The sequence below is a fragment of the Acanthochromis polyacanthus genome, chromosome 2 (genome assembly GCF_021347895.1).
Source record: "Acanthochromis polyacanthus isolate Apoly-LR-REF ecotype Palm Island chromosome 2, KAUST_Apoly_ChrSc, whole genome shotgun sequence".
Lineage (NCBI taxonomy): Eukaryota > Metazoa > Chordata > Actinopteri > Pomacentridae > Acanthochromis > Acanthochromis polyacanthus.
This window is the reverse complement of record NC_067114.1, coordinates 18,332,638-18,352,149: the sequence shown is the minus strand read 5'-3', so window position 1 is coordinate 18,352,149 and position 19,512 is coordinate 18,332,638. Positions and strand designations below refer to the sequence as shown.

At 38.8% G+C, this 19,512-nt stretch overlaps 2 protein-coding genes across 2 annotated transcripts; both read left to right on the top strand.

Annotated features, from left to right (window-relative positions):
- On the top strand, positions 1 to 10,925 carry LOC110961429 (E3 ubiquitin-protein ligase AMFR). The gene is made up of 14 exons (XM_022209046.2): positions 1 to 173; positions 720 to 1,028; positions 1,112 to 1,204; positions 1,345 to 1,509; positions 3,862 to 4,014; positions 5,090 to 5,130; positions 6,323 to 6,455; positions 6,572 to 6,705; positions 6,857 to 6,967; positions 7,221 to 7,417; positions 7,511 to 7,614; positions 8,038 to 8,172; positions 8,396 to 8,586; positions 8,856 to 10,925. The coding sequence occupies exons 2-14, from the start codon at positions 774 to 776 to the stop codon at positions 9,010 to 9,012; spliced, it is 1,869 nt and encodes a 622-aa protein (XP_022064738.1). The 5' UTR covers positions 1 to 173; positions 720 to 773; the 3' UTR covers positions 9,013 to 10,925.
- Positions 10,926 to 13,839: 2,914 nt separating this feature from the next.
- gnpnat1 (glucosamine-phosphate N-acetyltransferase 1) lies at positions 13,840 to 17,552 on the top strand. The gene is made up of 6 exons (XM_022209056.2): positions 13,840 to 14,027; positions 14,968 to 15,135; positions 15,562 to 15,624; positions 15,839 to 15,966; positions 16,206 to 16,267; positions 16,411 to 17,552. Exons 2-6 carry the CDS (start codon positions 14,982 to 14,984, stop codon positions 16,556 to 16,558), a joined length of 555 nt encoding a protein of 184 aa, XP_022064748.1. The 5' UTR covers positions 13,840 to 14,027; positions 14,968 to 14,981; the 3' UTR covers positions 16,559 to 17,552.
- Positions 17,553 to 19,512: the final 1,960 nt, after the last annotated feature.

Sequence of the window (19,512 nt, the reverse complement as noted above, 5' to 3'; positions counted from 1 at the left end):
CGTTGATACGCTGCGCTAAGAAGAAAGCCTGCCTTCAGCCAGCTGCGTGCTCCGTGAAATAGACATGGCGAGGTTGTCAACTACGATGTCCACAGTGCAGCTACCCTGAAAGTACACCTCCGAATACAATAAGGGACGCTGGATATTGTGTTTAACCAAATTTGTGACAACCTGTAAGTGGCGATTCAATGCAAGTCTGGTGTTTGGTGCTTGTTAACACTGGCTAGCTACGTAGCTAATATTAGCTAACAAGTAAGCTAGCATTAGGTTACGTACGCCAGGTAAATAACTAATGTTAGGGGCGTGAACTCCGTTAATTTAGCATTTGGTCTACTACCGTGTCGCATTAGAGTATTGGTGACCAATTTGGTCGATAAGGCACGTTTTCCCTTTCTTTGACTGGCATAAACTGACATTCAGACAGTTCAATACGGTTGTAATTTGCTCCTTTACCAGCCCTGTTGAGCTAATGGGAAGTTAGCCTTGCTTGGGAACTGAGAGCACGTAAACTAACACAACCGTTGTATTTTAAGTTCATATAAACTGACGAGATAATTATGTACTAGTGCCCCGCAACTGGCTGTTTCAAAGTCAATACTGAACCATAGCAGATGCTGACACGAAATAGCTGTAATCGTGTGCTAGCACTGTTATATAATGTTGACGTTTAACTCAGTAAAGTTTGGCTAACGTTAGCTAACTCACTCATGCCTTCACAGGTTGTTGGACTGACACCGTTTTCACACATTTTGAATTGGACCGTGACCACTGCAATGCCTCTGCTGTTTTTGGAGAGGTTTCCTTGGCCCAGCCTGCAAACCTACACAGCACTGAGTGTGGCTTTGCTGGCTGGGAGCATCTTCAGCGCCTACACCACTGTAACCGACCCGGGGTTTGGGGCCTTGGAAACCGATGAAACACAAGCTCCCTCTGAAGTGGATCTTGAACATCTAAATAATGATATTAGTAACACAGAACTGGCAACGACTGTCCTGTGGTATCTTGTGACTGATAGTCTCTTTGTATGGGTGAGTGTCATCCACCTATTGAGTTTGTATGCTGTGATAAGATGATGAAACTAACGGTCACTTTGTTCTCTGTACTCTCATAGGTGTTGGTCAACACATTCTGCTGCTTTTTGATGTTAATTGCAAAAATGATACAGTATGTGGTGTTTGGGCCACTTAGAGTCAGTGAGAAGCAGGTGAGTCTGTTTATTTAAATACTGTTAGAATAATTGGTAATTTCTTTGCAAAACAAGGACCAAATATTCATTCAAATTATACTGTGCATAAATCTGTTAGGAGGAGGAGGCATCTTATTTGCTCTCTGTTTATTCCTCAGCACCTCAAGGATAAGTTCTGGAACTTCATCTTCTACAAATTTATTTTCATCTTTGGCGTATTGAACGTGCAAACAGTGGAGGAGGTGGTCATGTGGTGTTTGTGGTTCTCTGCCCTGGTCTTCTTCCACCTCATGGTTCAGCTGTGCAAAGATCGTTTTGAATATGTAAGTGTTGTTCACAGCAAGACATTGTTTTTTTTCACACTTTGTAGTGCCCCAAACCTTGTAAAATGTACTGAATTATCCACATGCACAACAGCCCGAAAGCAGTCTGATCACAGCTTTCAGAAAATATTTTAAATCAGTCCAATTCCGTTGTGAATTATCTGTCAACTAATGATATATTTCAAGATGTCTAACAAGTGTTAAAGTCTGGGATATTTCCTGGGACATACTCTAATGAATGGATTAAAATATATCAAAAGTAAGCCATTTATTTTGTGGATGTCTAAATATGGGACATTAGATTTATAATTAATTGTTTGACCATTTTATCAGATTTTACAGTGACAGAACTTACTGCTTCTCTTTAAGCTATTTTGCCTTGAAAAGAAACACCTCTGAAGTAGATGTGTCAAGTTAAAGGACGTTGTTTTCATGGATATCTGTAGGTTATTTGCTTTTTTCGTTAGACCTACTAAGCACTTAAAACTCGCTTTTTACAGGAGGGTGCACATGTTGCTTCAGAAATGTCGGCTAGAAACAGTATACCAACGTTCTTACCACATTACCATTCCTACATAGAAACAAGTTTTAGATACAAAGAAACCTGAGTTCCTTTCAGGGTCATTGGAAAGTGCTAATGTGGTATTGAGTAAGTATTGGGATGAAGAGTTTACTTGCCAAAAATTACACGATTTGTCTATTTTTTTGTCTGTTTTGTTCTTTTTATCATAGCGTCAATGGAAAACCTGCTTCACTGACGCTGCTAAGTAGATCAAGACTTGCTTGTGTAAAACATAGAACTGTGGATGGGATTGCAAGTAGGGGCATCAATATATATGTGTAGAAACAGCCAGGTGTGCGAAAGTATGTTGCTGTGTGGTTATCTGTATGTTTCTGTGTGTACGGACTGAAATCACATCCATGTCTGGCATAACAAAAATAGGCTACCTGATAAGAGGTTTAAACGCTTCTATATAAAATTTGTTCCTATATAGGTTACGCAGTAAACGTGACAGGACTAGAGCTACATTTTTTTGCAGCTGGCTTGTAACCCATGAGGACTGAGAGTAAATGTAGTGAAATACCTGGCATTTGATGACATCTGATAAACAAACTGACACACTTTCTATAGCGACCTTTTTAAAAGGTGAGCTGAATGCCCCCCAAAAGTCTTGAGAGCACCTCGGGGTCTATTATTAGTTCCTTGTACTGGCATGTTTGACGACTGATACAGTTTCAGTGGCAACATTGGCATACCCTTGTATCAGATTGTGCTCTGCATGTTGGTGAAAACAAAATATCAAATTTAATTTCCTTCTTGCAAGCAGCTACTTTTAAAATCGACATTAAGTTTGTATGTTAACTATAATGTATCGCTTACTGGCTCAGTGCACCAGAAGGTATTTTCCGCCTGCTTTGCTGTAAAAACGAACCAGTCTCTTTATGTGAATATCTTGTGCTGCCTTTTCTTGTGTTTACGTATGTAGTTGTGCGCTAGTCTTTGTTCTTGTCTCTCAGCTTTGACCATAGATCCGCTTTTATTCTTGTTCTTAGTTAGTCAGTTGTGTTCCCCCAGCTGTCTTCCTTCCTGTTTCTCTGTGACTGTGGGTTCTAGCTTTAGGGAAAAGACATGTAGATCAAAAGTGCTACAGATGATGAAACTTTGTGGTAGAGAACCGATGAAACCTGTCTAGCTGCTTTTTTGTAATAAGCCCAAACTTGTATTCTATTATTGCTAGACAGTGTTAGCTGTGAGTTCAGTCTTAAACAGTGTTTTTTTTCATTACGTAGATGTGTGTGTGGGGTATTCACTGATGGTGTAAATTTGGAAGGGTATAATTCAAGCACGTTTTTCTTTCAGTTCCTACAGCAGAGCTGCTCTTTGAGTATGATACTGAGCCCCATAATGAATTACTCTTATTGACCAGTGTTGCAAATGAATGTATAAGCAAGCATGTGCTTTGGTATTTGTATATATACATTTTTTATTTTGACTTGGGAATGTTCTGTTTTTAACTGCATTGTGTTTTTTTTTTATGTCATGTAGTGATTTTCCATGGACAGCTCAATCCAAATGCATATTTTGTGGTGGTTGATTTGTTGCATAATGACCCCAATAATCTGTACTATGACATTGTAAGCATGAAAGCAATATGCTTGTTGTACGTCCTTTGCTTACTGATATTCATGAAAAAATTACTTCACTTTATTTGTACTGGGCTACGTGAGCAACATTCCTCAGACCAACACAAGCTCTCTAAGAAAACAACCCTGAAAAGTTCAGGGCACAAGGAAAAAGAGACCTCTTCAGAAGGTGCAGTGTACTCATAACTCACATTTTTGTTCCCACAGCTGTCTTTCTCCCCCTCCACTCCTATGAACAGCCATGTGCAAGTGCTCTTTCTGCTGGTCTCCCTGCTCCTGCACTGCTGTGGCCTGGCTGTAGTATGTGGCCTGCTGGGAGCTTCCCATGGCATGCACACCCTCTCCTTTATGGCAGCAGAGGTGAGAACCTGGAGTTACATCTGTATGAAAATGCAGGCCTGCTGTGTGGACAAAGAAATTTTGACAATGCTTTGCACATGTGATTGTGTTAACCTTAACGTCTGTTAAGGTTTTGTTTAGGCATATCTATTTACGTGTTTACATCAACTTTAAAGCTCAAGTTTCAACTGTTTTATTAAGTTAAAACTGGGGGAATTATTTTTATTAGACAAGAGCAATTCAGATAGACAGGAAATATGGTGAAAAAGGGAAGGCAATTGTCGTGCAGTAAAGGTTTAGTCGGTTAGGAATTGAACCAGGAACTCATTACTGATTGCATTTGCGTCGATGTGATATGAGCCCAGACCAATGACTATCAGGGTGCCCTGAACCTGTGTCTTTAAAAGAGTTGGGTAAACTGGTAATGAGTTTCAAAATCTCCTTCATAATTCTTGTTTCAAGCAAAGATTCCTGGCCTATATATATTTTTTGTGATTCTTTGCATATTTCCAATCCATGTTAAAAAAAAAAAAAACTTTTATTTTGATCAAATGAATTACCAAAAAAGACACGTCTCACATCTTGAGGCAAACATTTTTTTTTACCCGAGAACACAAAACAGTTTTCCCACAGTGATAACATTCTGCAGAATCATTGCTGCTGTTGTGTAAAGCTTAGTTACACTTGCGGTGGTTGTTCTGATGTACCGCAGAAACATTATAGCATGAAAAGCACAAGTGTTAATTTAAGTGTGTCCGTTCCAGTTCCCTGGTGCTATGCAGTCTGGCTCATACTTATGATTTGCTGCTGAAGTGGAGGCATTATCAGTGTTATTACAACAGTGCTTTTTGTTCGGGAAAAAAATCTCTATTATATGATACAGAAGCTGCCTCCAGAAGGGATTATGTAAGATTTAGTGTGATACCAAACAAAGGCATGATAAAAAGAAACGTTACTATTTAAAATCCAATGAATTTTGAATCATGTCTTTTAGATGGTGTTTTTAAAGCTTACTGTAATGTCATATTTGATATTAGTCTGTATGGAAAGCAGACTAGAAGACTTGCCTCATTCTCACATGTACTTTTTTCCTCAGTGTCTGCTGGTGACTGTACGCACAGGGCATGTCATCATGCGGTAAGTCTGTTTAAAGCCTCTTTACACATGCGCTGCAGCAGTATGGACGACGTAGCCAGTGCAAATTTAGAATCAGGAGCTAATCTGAGCAACACTATTTGTTTTCCTCTGGTTACATTTCAACTAGTGTGAAAGGCTTCTTTGTCCTAGAGAGGGTGGTTAGTGTTATACAGCAACTCCTACCAACTCTATCTGCAAAGGCAGTCATACAGTAGCTTTGGTTTGACATTAAAACTGCTGCACTGCTGTAGTTTGGTACAAAGCAACTCTTGTGACTCAGTCTGTCCACTATGACAGCTTGGGCAAACATGTCGTCATAAATCACTCCTTGATCAAATATGGAGTGTTGAGAAAAAATTTCAAGAAAGAGTCTTCGGAATCTGATGTGAATAATATTAAATACAGAGGCTGTAAGAACAAACATGAGCGAAATCTTGAGGTTTTAACCGACTACACAATGCGTTACATCTTATATACTTTTGCAAACTTCTCCCAAACTTTTCTCCTTCGCCTGGAAAATCACAACCCGTTCTTTTTAAAAAAAACAATCAGGACATCTCGGTCATCATTAGGTTTAAGTTTATTCGTGGCTCGGATGTATAATCTAGTCGAGGCAAGTGTCCAAGTGCCTCCCTTCTAAAATAAAAAAAACAAACCCAGATTTTCCCTCTTCTCCTTCTGCAAGTGTTCCTCCTCATCCTGAAATCTTTTCACGGCTCCATGCTTGCTTAGATAACTCTCTTCATAACTCGCAGACGTGTGCAGAGAGAGCGAGCTTGTGCTTGAGGCTTTGCTGCGTTGTGTAGGTTTCCTTTGAGTTGCACTTTACACAGGATTGTTCAGTTTATATATGAATTCAGTTTACATATCATGTTTTCCAATTTTATGATTTGTTTGTGCTTGGGTCTGATTTACTTTGGTTTGCAGTGTTGGATAATTTTACTACTGTGTTTTAACTCTCTACATTGGCTTAAGGGTTTTTGTGACAATTATGACTTTGTTTTTCCCTTGGTTATCAGAGTTACTCAGAGCATTGCAGTGTCATCCTTGTGGTGACAGTCTTGTCTGTTGTAGTACAATGTGTGTTTGTTGCGTAATTGTTTCATGCAGTGATTTGTCTCAATTACCAATTGTCACACTCTAAATATCATCAATATTTCATGACCTGAAAGACATCCGTGTCCCCCTTCAGGTACTCCATCCATCTGTGGGATTTGAACCATCCAGGGACTTGGGAGAGTAAGGGAACGTATGTCTACTACACAGACTTCATAATGGAGCTGGCTATGCTCTTTCTGGACCTCATGCACCATATCCATATGCTGGTAATACACAGTTATAAATGAGTGTAGGCTTGTCGTGTTCCAAACATTTAGTCCCTGTTCCTGCTTCTGTCTTTATGCTCTCTCAATCTTACCCCTTTCCTGTCAACACTTCTTAGCTTTTTGGAAACATCTGGCTGTCCATGGCAAGCTTGGTTATCTTCATGCAGCTGCGGTATCTCTTCCATGAGGTCCAGCGCCGCATCCGCCGACACAAGAACTACCTTCGTGTCATCAACAACATGGAGGCCAGGTGATTATAATTAGATTTTTTTTCTGTGTTTACCTTATTTTTTTGTGATTCTGTTATTTGAGCGCACTTTTTTCCCCCCTGAATTCTTTGCGTGTTGCGTTGATCATTACTTGTTCCTTAAATATTTGCATATACTGTGAACTTTGCACAGGTTTGCTGTTGCTACTGCAGAGGAGCTGGCAGCTAATGATGATGATTGTGCCATCTGCTGGGATACTATGTTGACAGCACGCAAACTACCCTGTGGTCATCTCTTCCACAAGTAAAGAAGCTGCTGTTTTATGTGTTATACAGTCCATGCAGAAATGATTGTACCTCTGACTTGTTACTGTGTACCCTATAAGTTTATCTTTACTTGCTAAAATAAAGATGGCTAAAGGAGTGATTCTGTGAACAGCAGGATGCAGGACGCACCAACCTTTGTAGCTACAGAAGATTTGTCCTGAGTCAAATGTTTATACAGACAAATGTTGTAATATAATTATTGACTATTAGAGTGGCTTGTGTCTTTGTAGCTCTTGCTTACGCTCATGGCTTGAGCAGGACACATCATGTCCCACATGTCGGACATCCCTGAACATTAATGGAGATGGGGGCCAGGCCAGAAACCAGCAGCAGGGCGGAGGTTTAGAGGAGAATATTGGCCCAGGTGGAGCTGCCCCAGATGCTAGACCACATATCAACCAACACAATCACTTCTTCCACTTTGATGGTAAATCCAAGGCTCTGTCTGGCTGTGAAGTTAACTATGAATGATGGACTGTGTGTGACAATGAAGTATAAAATCCATAATTTCTTCTTACAGGATCTCGCATTGCTAGCTGGCTGCCCAGTTTCTCAGTAGAAGTCATGCACACTACTAACATACTGGGCATCGCTCAGGCCAACAACTCCCAGCTTATGGCCATGGTGAGTTCATGTTTGTCATCTGATATATTTTTGTCCGCTTTGTGAAAAGTGATACACAGACAGCTTTTTTTTTTTTTTGTCTAGACAGTTACTGACAGTTGTTTGATACTTGATTTGCATAAAGCCACTGTCATTAGTTTTTCCTAGACTTCACTAATGGCCTTGCTGTGCACTAGTAGATGTGTCTGTGGCTGGTTGTGCACCATAGCCCAAATGCTCTTCCCACCATTCACTTGATGACATGATATTTGAGCTTCTGATACATGTCTAATGTTGTAGTGGCAACTATTTAAACGACTTAAATGACAGATTCACTTGAATATATTTAGACAAAAAAAAAAAGGATTTTAATGTTATACTTGAAAATCACTAATGTTGTGTGTTTAACTTGCTTGTTTTGCTGCTGTGCTTTGTGGTCATCAGGCCCATCAGATTCAGGAGATGTTCCCTCAGGTGCCCTCCTACCTGGTAATGCAGGACCTGCAGTTGACCCGCTCTGTGGAGGTCACCACTGACAACATCCTGGAAGGACGCATCCAGGTCCCTTTCCCAACACAGGTCAGTCAACTGTAGGGTGAATGCTGAAGGCAGTGACATTTGTTATCTTTCCATCTATCCCTATGGAAATGTTTTGGAGTTTTTGTGAACACAATGCCCTTCCAGTTTCTCCACCAATCCGTCAGTGTTTGACTGCCTTGCTCTCTGTTGATCACTTTTTATGGTTTTCTTGAACTGCAGAAGACAATATATTGTTACATATATTTGTTATTTTATTCGTTAGGCCATAGAGCGCGCTCCTCTACAGGTGAGCCCTGCACCAGATGAACAGCCCGGTCCCAGTGGAGCAGCTGAGCAGGGCGTCAGTGAATCAGACAACATGGAGGTCAGAGGAGGCCGCTTCTCTAAGTCGGCTGAAGAGAGGCAGAAGATGTTAAAACTGAGGAAAGAAGAGTTGCTTCAGCAAGCGCGCAGGTTGGTACACAGCAAATTGGAGTTTTCTACTTCATCAGAAGAGGTGCTAACATAAATTTTGTATTTTTTAGCGGAAATGTTAGTGTGGAGACCTGGTGTGTGAGCCAAGACTGAGCAAATAACATGTTTAAAGTATTTAATCAGAATAGGTCAGATATACAGAAATAGCTAGTCTTAAGTTGATGGGGGTATTTTCACAAAGAATTCCCCATGTTTTGCATTTTCTGATTCAAAGACTACATCCTTATATGTTCTCTGATTCTCTGTAGGAGATATCTTAACAAGAGTCCAGAGGATCAGGATGAGGATTTGCCCGGGCTGGAGGAGGACACTGTCCCACAATTGGACTCGACTATGTTGAGGCGTCGAACCATGGCAGCAGCCGCAGAGAGACGCATGCAAAACCAACAAGACCCTTTACCCTGATGTACAGATCGGCTTTAGCAGAAGAGTCGACCACAGCATCATCCCATGAAGCAGCGAAAGAGCTATATCAACTTTCCACCCATTCGATGTAGTCAGTGGTCGTCACTTATTCAAAACTATAAGTAAAAAGCAGACATGGCCTGTGGACTCTTTTTGGCTGCCCAAAAAGGTGAGACTATTGTATTGGGCACCTGCAATATTGATTCCAGCCTGAGTATTTGGAGCATATATACAAATTAATGGGTGCAAGGTTGCATCGCCCTTTATTCACGTGCCACACATTGCAACCACCAGCTTAAATAGACAGTATCTGTCATGATTTGAACTGGCTGTCTAAAATGAGCATGCTTTGCATTCAGAAGACGATTACAAAAAGATATTTTATGAAAAGGGTTTGAAGGTGTCATCACTAGATAAAGCTACTATCTTGGTCTTTTTTTTTTTTCCTTTCATCAGATGTTTTTTTCACTTGGTTTGCTCATAGCAGGAAGCTCCGTATTTTGGGTGGAGAAACTCATCTGATGTAGCTGTGTTTTATTTCCTGAGTTGCAGCTGTGAATTAAGTGTAGGCAAAATAACACCATGCTTTTATTTCTTACCTTGGTGTAAGAGAATGTCACTTTAGTATTGTTCAGCCTTTCTGTCAAATATGAATGTTTCTATCAAAGTAATGCTGCAAACAAAGTGTTTTTGACCCACATGGGTTGTGCTGTATTTAGTGTGTAATATCACCGGTTGCAAACTGTCTGCATTGTGTTATTTAACAAGAGGGATAAGTGGGCATGTAAATCTTAGTTTTTCCAATACTTGTCCCTTGAGTTGCATAGGCAGCAAAGGAGGATGTATTACATTTTGTACAAGGATAACAGGTGCTATCCTTAATATCTTAAAGTACCCTCTACTGATGTGCAGTGATTATTTTCTTCTGTTGAACATGGGGCTCTTGATCATTTTTGTCTACCATTTTTTAATATATGTAGGAATAGTTAAGTCTGCAACAGCTGGACTTGCTGCATTTTGAAGATGTTTTGTCAGTTCTATTAGTGAAGCTCCTGGTCTTCCTGTAGAAATGGTAAAGGCTTGTGCTCATGCACCAAAACATTTTCAAGACTTGGCAGCATATCTAGTTGACTTTGACTTAACATTTCTAGATATTCTACAACTGGAATGACCGCGAATCTTTATGAAGCAATTTTTAGGATGTTTTAATTGTTTCACTACAGAGTGCTAACTGAAAAATCCTAACAGCGGGGAACATAAGCATCCTTTCCTCAAGGATAATGTACAGCAATATAGAGCATGGACTGGGCCCTTGAAGCTTTTTGGGTATTTAAAGTTCACAGAACCTGTAGCTGGTTGAGACATATCAGTGGACACAAATGTGGAGACTGTGTGTATTATAACTGTTTCATTTCTGTCATTACAGTTCACAGGACAGTTTGGGGTGAGTTATGCATGAATCTAGACAAGTGCTTTTGTTTCCTTCCACTTTATCCCAAAGAACAGCCCACAGACTTCCACTGAAAGCTGAAGTGTTGTGATCTTTTATTGCGTGTTCTTTTTATTGCTCAAAATCTGTTTGGACGTGTTGTAAGAAGATATGATATAGAATTTAGGTTTTAGATTTCAATTAGTCCAGATGTAAAAACAAAAAAAAATTGTTTTTGTTTTCATTTTCAGTTTGTCGGTCAGCTCCTTAAATCCATGATATATTTTCCTATTCATGGGTTACCTTTCATAACCATTACTTATTTAATCAAAACTGAAATATTTTTTGGACTGAGCTTTCCTGGATTTTCGTGCCTAAATCAAGAATGGTTCAGTTACGGATAATTTCTGTAAATCTAGTTTTTGTAAAATATGTTAATACAAAAGACACAATAAACAGAGCTTCTACAGCTTTTTAACAAACAGTGGTTTGAATCTTTTGCTTGACTGTGTTGAATCGTTTATCCTTAAAATGAACATGCCTCTTGCTTAACACTGACTGCTGTGTACAACAACAGTGACTCTGAAGCCAGTCTAATGTAGTGGCCACTTTCTGATACAGTAGGCCTTTGAGCATATTAGTCTAATAAATTGTGTACATCTGTGATAGATTAGATGGAAATGTTCTCTCATTTCACTTTGACTGCACTTACACATTACTTTTATTATGTAGAATGATTTCTGTTTACATTGTAATCATGGTTGTGTATTAAGTTTCAGTTCAATCCAATCCAACATTCTTTATTGGCAGATTTATCAGGACAACTAGTCAAGATGAGTCTGTATTTGGTCATGATTTGTCTCTGCTGTCATATTTGAAGTCTAGGGAAAGATAGAAATGGAGTTTGTTTTAAGTTTTCATTTGTTCCTCCAATTTTCCAGATAAACATCTTTTGTTAATGTAGTAATTTGGTTGACCTTGATAAGTGGCTGGAGAGCAGCACTGCTTTGAGGTTTATCAGTGTTGAATGTTATCTGTTGAGTAAGTCTCAGGACCAGCTGATCCGAAAGGATTTTTTGAGGGGTGCAGCTCTTGGGTTTGTCTCCATGTGTCTTGGGGATTTATTTGAGATGTAACCAAAATGTAAATGTTTTTCTCAAAAAGAATTTTAAACAATCTCTGGGTAACAGTCATCGGCCACCTTTTGACCACCTCAGATCTGACAGGTTAGGTTCATTCACTGAAACTCTGAAATCCAAGTTTCTGTGAATGCAACGCTGGAGCCAAATGGCAAGTAAAAACAGCATTACATGATTGTAGTGGAGCTGCACTGTTATCTCGCAGTGAGAAGATCCTTGGTTCGTATCCCGGCCTGGGCCTGGGATCTTTCTGCATGGAGTTTGTATGTTTTCCCTATGCATGCATAGATTTTCTCTGGGTTCTCCTGCTTCCTCCCATAGTCCAAAAAATATGTAGAGGGTAATTAATGATTCTAAATTGTACATAGGGGTGAATGTGAGTGTGCTTGTTTGTGTCTCCATGTAGCCAACCTGGTGACCTGTCCAGGGCGTACCATGCCTTCGTCCTAAATCAGCTGGGGCTCCAGCCCCTCAACGACCCTAATAAGGATTACACAGTGTATAGATGATGGATGGATGATTGTAATAAACCATATACATCACGACAAGTGCCTTGGTGGAAGCGCTCGTCTAACAGGGTCAATTATACATTAATATATGTGTGTGTATATGGAATACAGTATATTGTACTTTAGTTATTGTGATAATTACACAAAATCTGTGTCTGTGGATTTGTTTTTGTTTGTTTTTGTTTCAGTTAATGCCTGACTAGTTGAGCCTCCTTGTCAGTAAGCGGAACTTTGGTTCGGTTTGTATTACTACAGCCACATTCTATGTAGCACTGCCCTCTATAAGTGGCGTTTTCGCGCCGATTTTCTCCCCTTTTGACATGAATCTCTGTGGGAGAGGTAAGCGGTTTTGCTGTCCGGTGAAATTCCTGTTCTAGCAAGCTAAAACTTGTCACAAGATGCTTACTTTGTTATCATCTGATCTGTTTAGGGGCATGTGTTGTCGCGATCACTGACAGGAGGATTTTGTGTTAATATTTTCATGTCAGGTATGTTATTTTCTGTTTGAAAAACTTAACGTTAGCCCTTTTGACATGAATCTCTGTGGGAGAGGGGCATGTGTTGTCGCGATCACTGACAGGAGGATTTTGTGTTAATATTTTCATGTCAGGAGCCGGAAAATAAATGGAGACTGCCTCCAAAAAGATGCACGCCTGAGTTTTGCATAACACAACGCAGAGACAGAAACAAACCGGTCACACTCGCACAGACCTCAAAACATTAACAGGAGCTGAAGTTTGGTTTGTTGCTTCCACCTGTTTGTACGAATCTTTCCTCTGAGTCATTGCTGCACAATTCAAAGACAGAGGTCTGCATATTTAAGCACAGAACAGCGAAATTTCATTAACTAATTCTAAAATATCCCTGACATAAGATGAATCCAGATCTAACAGTCACACTGTGTACTTTGCTTCGCCTCAGACTTGTGAGCTGTCACACATAGAGTTACAGTTTAGAACTTGCAATTGAATCATTTGTTAGACATATGAACCCAAGGTCCTCAACAGCTGGATATGATGTTACTGTAGAAGTGTAATCCATTCACCAAGTCTAAACATTCTTCTGCCATATGAAATCTTTTATTGAGGAGAATTTGTCGTTTCACAGCAAGATATTTGACAATAATGTGGACATGGATGCCTCTATTAAAATATAGCCACAAGTTTCTTTGTTTGTTAGTTGCCAGGCAATGAAACCATCATTGGCTGCAGTTAGATAACGTATTATCAGATATAGAAAGAATTGTAAATATCAAATTTATAAATGTTATGCTTTGCCTTGAGGCAATCTTGGGCTAACCAAACTGTTAGCTGTACCTCTATTAGCATATCCACATCAGATTATTAGTAGCATTACTATTAAAATTAGAAACCAAAGTATTTCAATATATGAATTCAGAAATTTAATACAATCATAGTTTTAATTAGCCTGTATACTACAACAGCACAATAAAATTAATGAAATTCAATCATGGTTTTTGTTTTTTGTTGGCCACCCATGGATTTCCATTAGCCAACTCTGTGAAAAGTTTTTGAGCATACCTCTGTGTGTCTATTTTTGTAAAAAAAAAAATTCTTCTATGCTCCACATGGTTTCTGTCTCAGTGCAGTCACTGCCAGACCCAAGTTACCTGAGGCACTTGTTAACTAAATGATTAGCCAAGCTTCCCATAATCATAGTATAAAGAAATACAGATGGATATTTTATTCAGTGTATGATTGACGTCATTGGGCTGCGCCAATTACCTCAGCACGCCCGCCACGTCATACACAAGGGCTGGTGCCAGGCGGAAACAGCAACAGAGAACACCCACACCGTTGAGCTTCATGATGTAGTTGAACCTTATTCAAAACCACCAGTAGACCTGTCCGCTTTTATTGGACGTTACCGCAGTCTGGGGTTTCAGCTGGACCTTCTCTTGTCGTGCGGGTTTTATTGGTAAGTACTTACTCGGTAGCTAACTAGTTAGCTGTGGTACTGAGGTAACGCGGAGTTGTCGCTCTAAATAAAGTGTGAAGGTGCATCTCTGGCGTTTTTAGCAGTAAACACGACCAGACTCAGACACTGTACATGTAACGCTATTTTGCTAATTACTTAGCAAACTAACTAGCTTCGGCTAGTCTCTAGCCTAAGATTTGCCGCTACCATTATGTTAGCTAGCTAAAGCACAGTGGAATGATTTGAGTTAGTCAGTATGAGCACTTTGATAAATTTTACAGAGGCTACTGGGGAATACTGTCCCATTTGACAGTTAATACATCTTCAGCTACATTTTAATACTTTTATTGTAAAATTCTCAATGTTCTTATTTCTAGTTGATCAAGAAATGATCACGGCAGCAACGTGTCACTGTGGTTGACTGCTATGGACACGAAATTTTAGTTCAAGAAGAAATACTTAGAAAACCCCTCCTCAGTTTTACAGGCACCATAAACAGGACTCTCGGTGTTCCCTGCTGGCCCTGCTCTGACATGTTAATGGGATGGGCCCCTCTCATATTTCATATCCTGGAGAGAGATTATGAATGACTGTTAAACAGTGGAGTCAGTGTGTTGTAAAAGAATGGCATCTTAATTTCTGTCTGGGTGTGCCTGTATACTTTGTAGGCATCTGGTTTGTCAACTACTAAAGCAAAAGCAGTCAAGTAATGACATTTTTTTGCCAAGTGAAGTTCTATTTGTCAAGTCAAAGTTCTCTGTGGCTCTGAACAAACATATTTCTGACACATGCTGACCGTATGAAGATGTTAACTCATTGTGTGGATATAGTGTACGATTTTTTTTTTAAAAGCCTGTGTCATACTTATAGTAATTGGCACACATACCTTTCTGGGTGTGTGCCCATGAACTTACGTCTCTATATGTGTTTTGTTTCCCAGTCAGAGATTGTGGAATGCTGCTGGACGAGACTCCACTTTTTGAGCCCTCTCTGCTTCAGGAGCTGGACTGGAGTAGCAACACAGTCTCCTTCTCTCCACCCATCTCCCCGTCCAATCCAGGGGAAGGCCTGGTGCTCAGGCCGCTCTGTATGGCAGATTTCAATAGAGGTGAGGCTGGACAACATATTCCGCACCATTACAAGAAAATGTCAAGTGTATAACCCAAAAATGCAAACTTGTGTCCAAATATTTATGGATATAGATTAGTTACACCTGTTATGACTGCTACCAGAAAACATCCACTGTAACTTCTATTACTGCTGCTGCTGCTTTTATTGATGTTGTAAAGGGGCCAATAAATGTCAATAAAATGAAAAAAGAAAGAAAGAAAGAAAAGAAAATGTCAAGTTATGAATTTGAACACTTTTTAAGTTACATTATGGAAAATGTTTTTCTTTTCTTGGCTTCCAATTTGGAAGTTTACTTTACTAAAAATGTAAAACTTACAGCAATTTATCAAAAATGAAAGAAACTCAACATTTGGAGTGAAATCTAGTGATTATTCACCAACTCTTCCGTTGTTTTGCATTCCAGGATTCTTCAAGGTTTTATCTCAACTCACCCAGACAGGCGATGTCACACCAGAGCAGTTTGCAAGTAAGCCACGCTTAATGCCACTTTCAAATAAGACAAAACCGAGATTCCAATTGTTGTGCTTGGAGATGTGCTGAAATAGTTCTCCTGGGAGACGTGACATCACATGTTTTAGATGAGGGAAACACTCTTTATTCTCGAAAACAAACTCTAAACACAGTCCAACATAATAAGATATCAAAGGCCGTTAAAAACATTGTTTTCTGTTGACTTTCAGAAAAGTTTGAGCATATGAAGAAAACTGGAGACTACTACGTCATTGTGGTGGAAGATACAAATCTGGGACAGATTGTTGCCACGGCAACATTGATCACTGAACACAAATTCATTCACTCATGTGCAAAGGTATATTACCCTCAACAGGCAACTTGTGTATTTAACAGTGAACTTCCATCTACATTTTCCTTATCTCCAATAGATAAATTACTCATAATGTAATGGTTTAATGATTGTTGAATGTAAATAATTCATTAACCGTGTTTATTACTAAGAACGAAAGTATAGAATTGCAAAGTCGACATACTGGTTTATTGATCAGTAAAATTATCAAAATGATGATCTTCTCTGTCTCATTTTGTTTGTAGAGAGGCCGGGTGGAGGAGGTAGTAGTCAGTGATGTGTGCAGAGGGAAGCAGCTGGGAAAACTGTGAGTAAGACCGTGTCATCATGACAGACATTTTGCTTCAGCTTGATTTTTGTTTTTATGTAAGACTTTGTAGGTAATTCCAACAGACACAGACATCATTTTTAAAACAGACCTTTTCCTTCCCCTGTCTTCTTTTTCTACAGGTTAGTCTCAACTCTCACTCTGCTCTGCAAAAAATTGAACTGCTATAAAATCACTCTGGAATGTGCACCTAAAAACGTGGCTTTCTACCAAAAGTTCAGCTACAACGCTTCAGACGAGGCTTACATGCAGTGTCGATTTTTCGAATGAGGAGAACAGCCGCTTTAACCCTCAGTTTTTGAGGCACGGACCGTCTCTTCATACACCCACTGTCAGCAGAACTTGCAAACAAACGTCTTAAGAATTGGGAGAACTTCCCGAGGAAGAGATGCGACACAGCAGAATGGTCCCTGAACACTCTTTAGGTTTCCAACACACTTGATTAATATACATGAAGCTCAGTTTAACATAATCCTCCGCCCCTCTGGTAACCATGACTACCTCACCAGGGTAGACATCTGTCATCAACTTTCCCTTCATTTTAAGAAAGAAATGTCAAGTTAGCATCAATTTAATGTCATATTTTGTTGCACTGGTAACAAGTAATTTGCTGTGTACTATCAGAAAAAACACTAATTGGATCTGTCGCTGTGAGTAAACTGGAAACTGAAGATGGTACCATATTACCAACTACATAATTAAAATGATTCATTACAGGCATCGGCTTCTCAAAGTCCCTTCAAAACCAAATATGCTTGGAGAATTTACAACAGATCATGATTCAAATTTTTCTGACACATCTGTCACCAAAGAAAAACAGCATTTTCTTTTCCCTGTATGTGTGATTTGAAAGGTACTTTTGTAAACAATTTTGGTTTTTCTAATATGCCCACTTGGTACAAAGCGCTCTCTATCTCAGCAGGCCTTTCTCTCTCAGACAGCTGTGTTCCTGGATAACTAATGAAGTTAGAAAAACTACAAGACATGAAGAATTACATACAATCAAGACTGTTATGTAAAAACATTTCCCGTCAACTGAACATATATTTTGTGAGGCTGTGCTAAGAAATGAACACAAGGCTCTTAAAGTTTGTATATCTGGTCAACAACTCGGATTAGGATTCGAACATTTTGTAAGGGGAAATGGTGATTTTTGTAAATCATCTCTTATTTAAGCTTTTGTAGTTACGTTTTCTAATTATACAGGGGAACATATTTAATGTAATTTATTTCCACAAGTCAAATAAAATATTCTATGATCTAGTGTTTTTCTTGTGTTAATAGTTGTACAACATGTGTGGAAAAAATGTACTACAAAGCACTGGTGAAAGAAAATGCAAGAATGTAAAAATACTTTATGAGCAGAAGTCCTGCATTAATAATTCTACTAAAGTAAAAATACATAAATGTAGATGAAGTATTAAAGCAAAAGTATTGACTAATATGACACCACTAGATTAGTAATAGTGAAACATCAGTGAGTAAGCAGCATGTTACTGTTGCAGCCGCTGGAGGAAGAAAAGGTTGGAAATACTGATACGCTAGCCTAGCCGCGCTAGACAACCCACGGCAACGAATTTAATTCTCTGCCAGGGTGCTTGTGCCGTCAAAAACATGGGTATAGCGTGGCTAGGCTACTGATACGCCTCTTTTCTCTTTGATTTGTGGCAACATTGGATCATTTGAACATTTTTTTTTAAAGACAAACCATGTGACAAGTTCAGAAAGAAAAAAAATAGTGCAAATGTTATAATCATGAATCATCTGAAGTCAAAAAAGTTGGTTTGATCTTTACCAATGTGTTGTATTTTAAAAGCTAGTTAACAAATTTTAGTCAAGTAGAAGTATGAAGTGGCTTAAAATGAAAATACTCATGTAAAGTACAAGTACCTTGAAATTATACTCAAGTGCATTACTTGGTTTCTTTCCACCGCTGTTGCAAAGCAGGTTAATGTTTAAACTTACATGTCATTTTGTTTAAGCTCTCTTGCACAAGCAGGAAATAAGGGTTGGGCATGTGTAGTAGTCATAACAATAAAAATTTCTAACCACATATCTGAATGCAAAAATGAAAGCAGCTGGACTTGCTCTAGTTCAGGGGTGTCAAACATGCGGCCTGTGGGCCAAAACCGGCCCACCAGAGGGTCCAATGCGGCCCGTGGGATGACTTTCTAAAGTTTAAAAATTACAAAGACAAAATCTGCACATTTTAAATTTGTTAAATACATTTAAAATAAATTCTAGACCATGACAAGTTGTTTTGATCTTGAAGTAAGATACTACATTGCTCTTTGTTCTTGTCATTTTCTGTCAATGTTTTTGTCTTTTTAGTCATTTTGTTTTGCTGTGTTTTTGTTGTTCTGTCCTTCCTTTTTGTCTCACTTGTGTTGTCTATTTTTCTGTCATTTTGTTTTTCTCACTTGTCATTTTTGTGCATTTTTTGTTGCTTCCTAACTTTGTCTATTTTTTTATTTCATATCGTTTGTCTCATTTTTGTAATATTTTGTCTTGTTTTTGCTTTTTGTCTGACTTGTCATTTGCCTCATGGTTGTCATTTTTGTAATTTTTTGTCTTTTAGTTTTTTTTCTTGTTTTTGTCATTTGCTCAATTTTTTGTCACTAACTTTCTTGTCAGATTTTTTTTCTGTTTTGTGTCATTTGTCTCATTTTTGGCATTTTGTGTATTGCTTTTGTTTTGTCTCATTTTTGTAATATTTTGTCTTGTTTTTTTATTAAGTGGTGCAACCCACTTGAGAGCAAATTGAACTGAATGTGGCCCCTGAACTAAGATGACTTTGACACCCCTGCTCCAGTTAGTGGAATGTTTCTCCTTCAAAGGCTGACTGAGAATCTTCAGATCTATTTCTAGTCATTAATCATTAGCATAAAGCCACATTCAAGAAACTTGAAATCCTCATCAAGTGTGATAAATGTTAGGTGCGGCCTACAAGACCAACAGCAAAAGTTCTACATTACGGTAATTCTGCCACACAAACCTGCTACCCCACCATATTTAATGCAATTCAAAGGTAACTTACCTTAAGGACTCCTTTTAAAAATTGTGATTTGAAGTATTTTTTTTTTTTTTTTAAACTATGTGCTTGTAGCACTGAGATTTCTTTAACTGAAAAGTGCTTTGTCAATAAAATGTATTATTGATTTTTTTAAGGTTTCATCATCTTACAATATGTAATACACAATGTGTAAAGCAGTAGCAGTTGACAG

Coding starts and splice junctions, on each gene's coding strand:
- LOC110961429 (XM_022209046.2), top strand. CDS start 774: ATGCCTCTGCTGTTTTTGGAGAGGTTTCCTTGGCCCAGCCTGCAAACC. Junction 1,510..3,861: donor GCAAAGATCGTTTTGAATAT/GTAAGTGTTGTT, acceptor TTGTTCCCACAG/CTGTCTTTCTCCCCCTCCAC. Junction 8,587..8,855: donor TTGCTTCAGCAAGCGCGCAG/GTTGGTACACAG, acceptor GATTCTCTGTAG/GAGATATCTTAACAAGAGTC.
- gnpnat1 (XM_022209056.2), top strand. CDS start 14,982: ATGCTGCTGGACGAGACTCCACTTTTTGAGCCCTCTCTGCTTCAGGAG. Junction 15,136..15,561: donor TATGGCAGATTTCAATAGAG/GTGAGGCTGGAC, acceptor TTTGCATTCCAG/GATTCTTCAAGGTTTTATCT. Junction 15,967..16,205: donor TCATTCACTCATGTGCAAAG/GTATATTACCCT, acceptor TTTTGTTTGTAG/AGAGGCCGGGTGGAGGAGGT.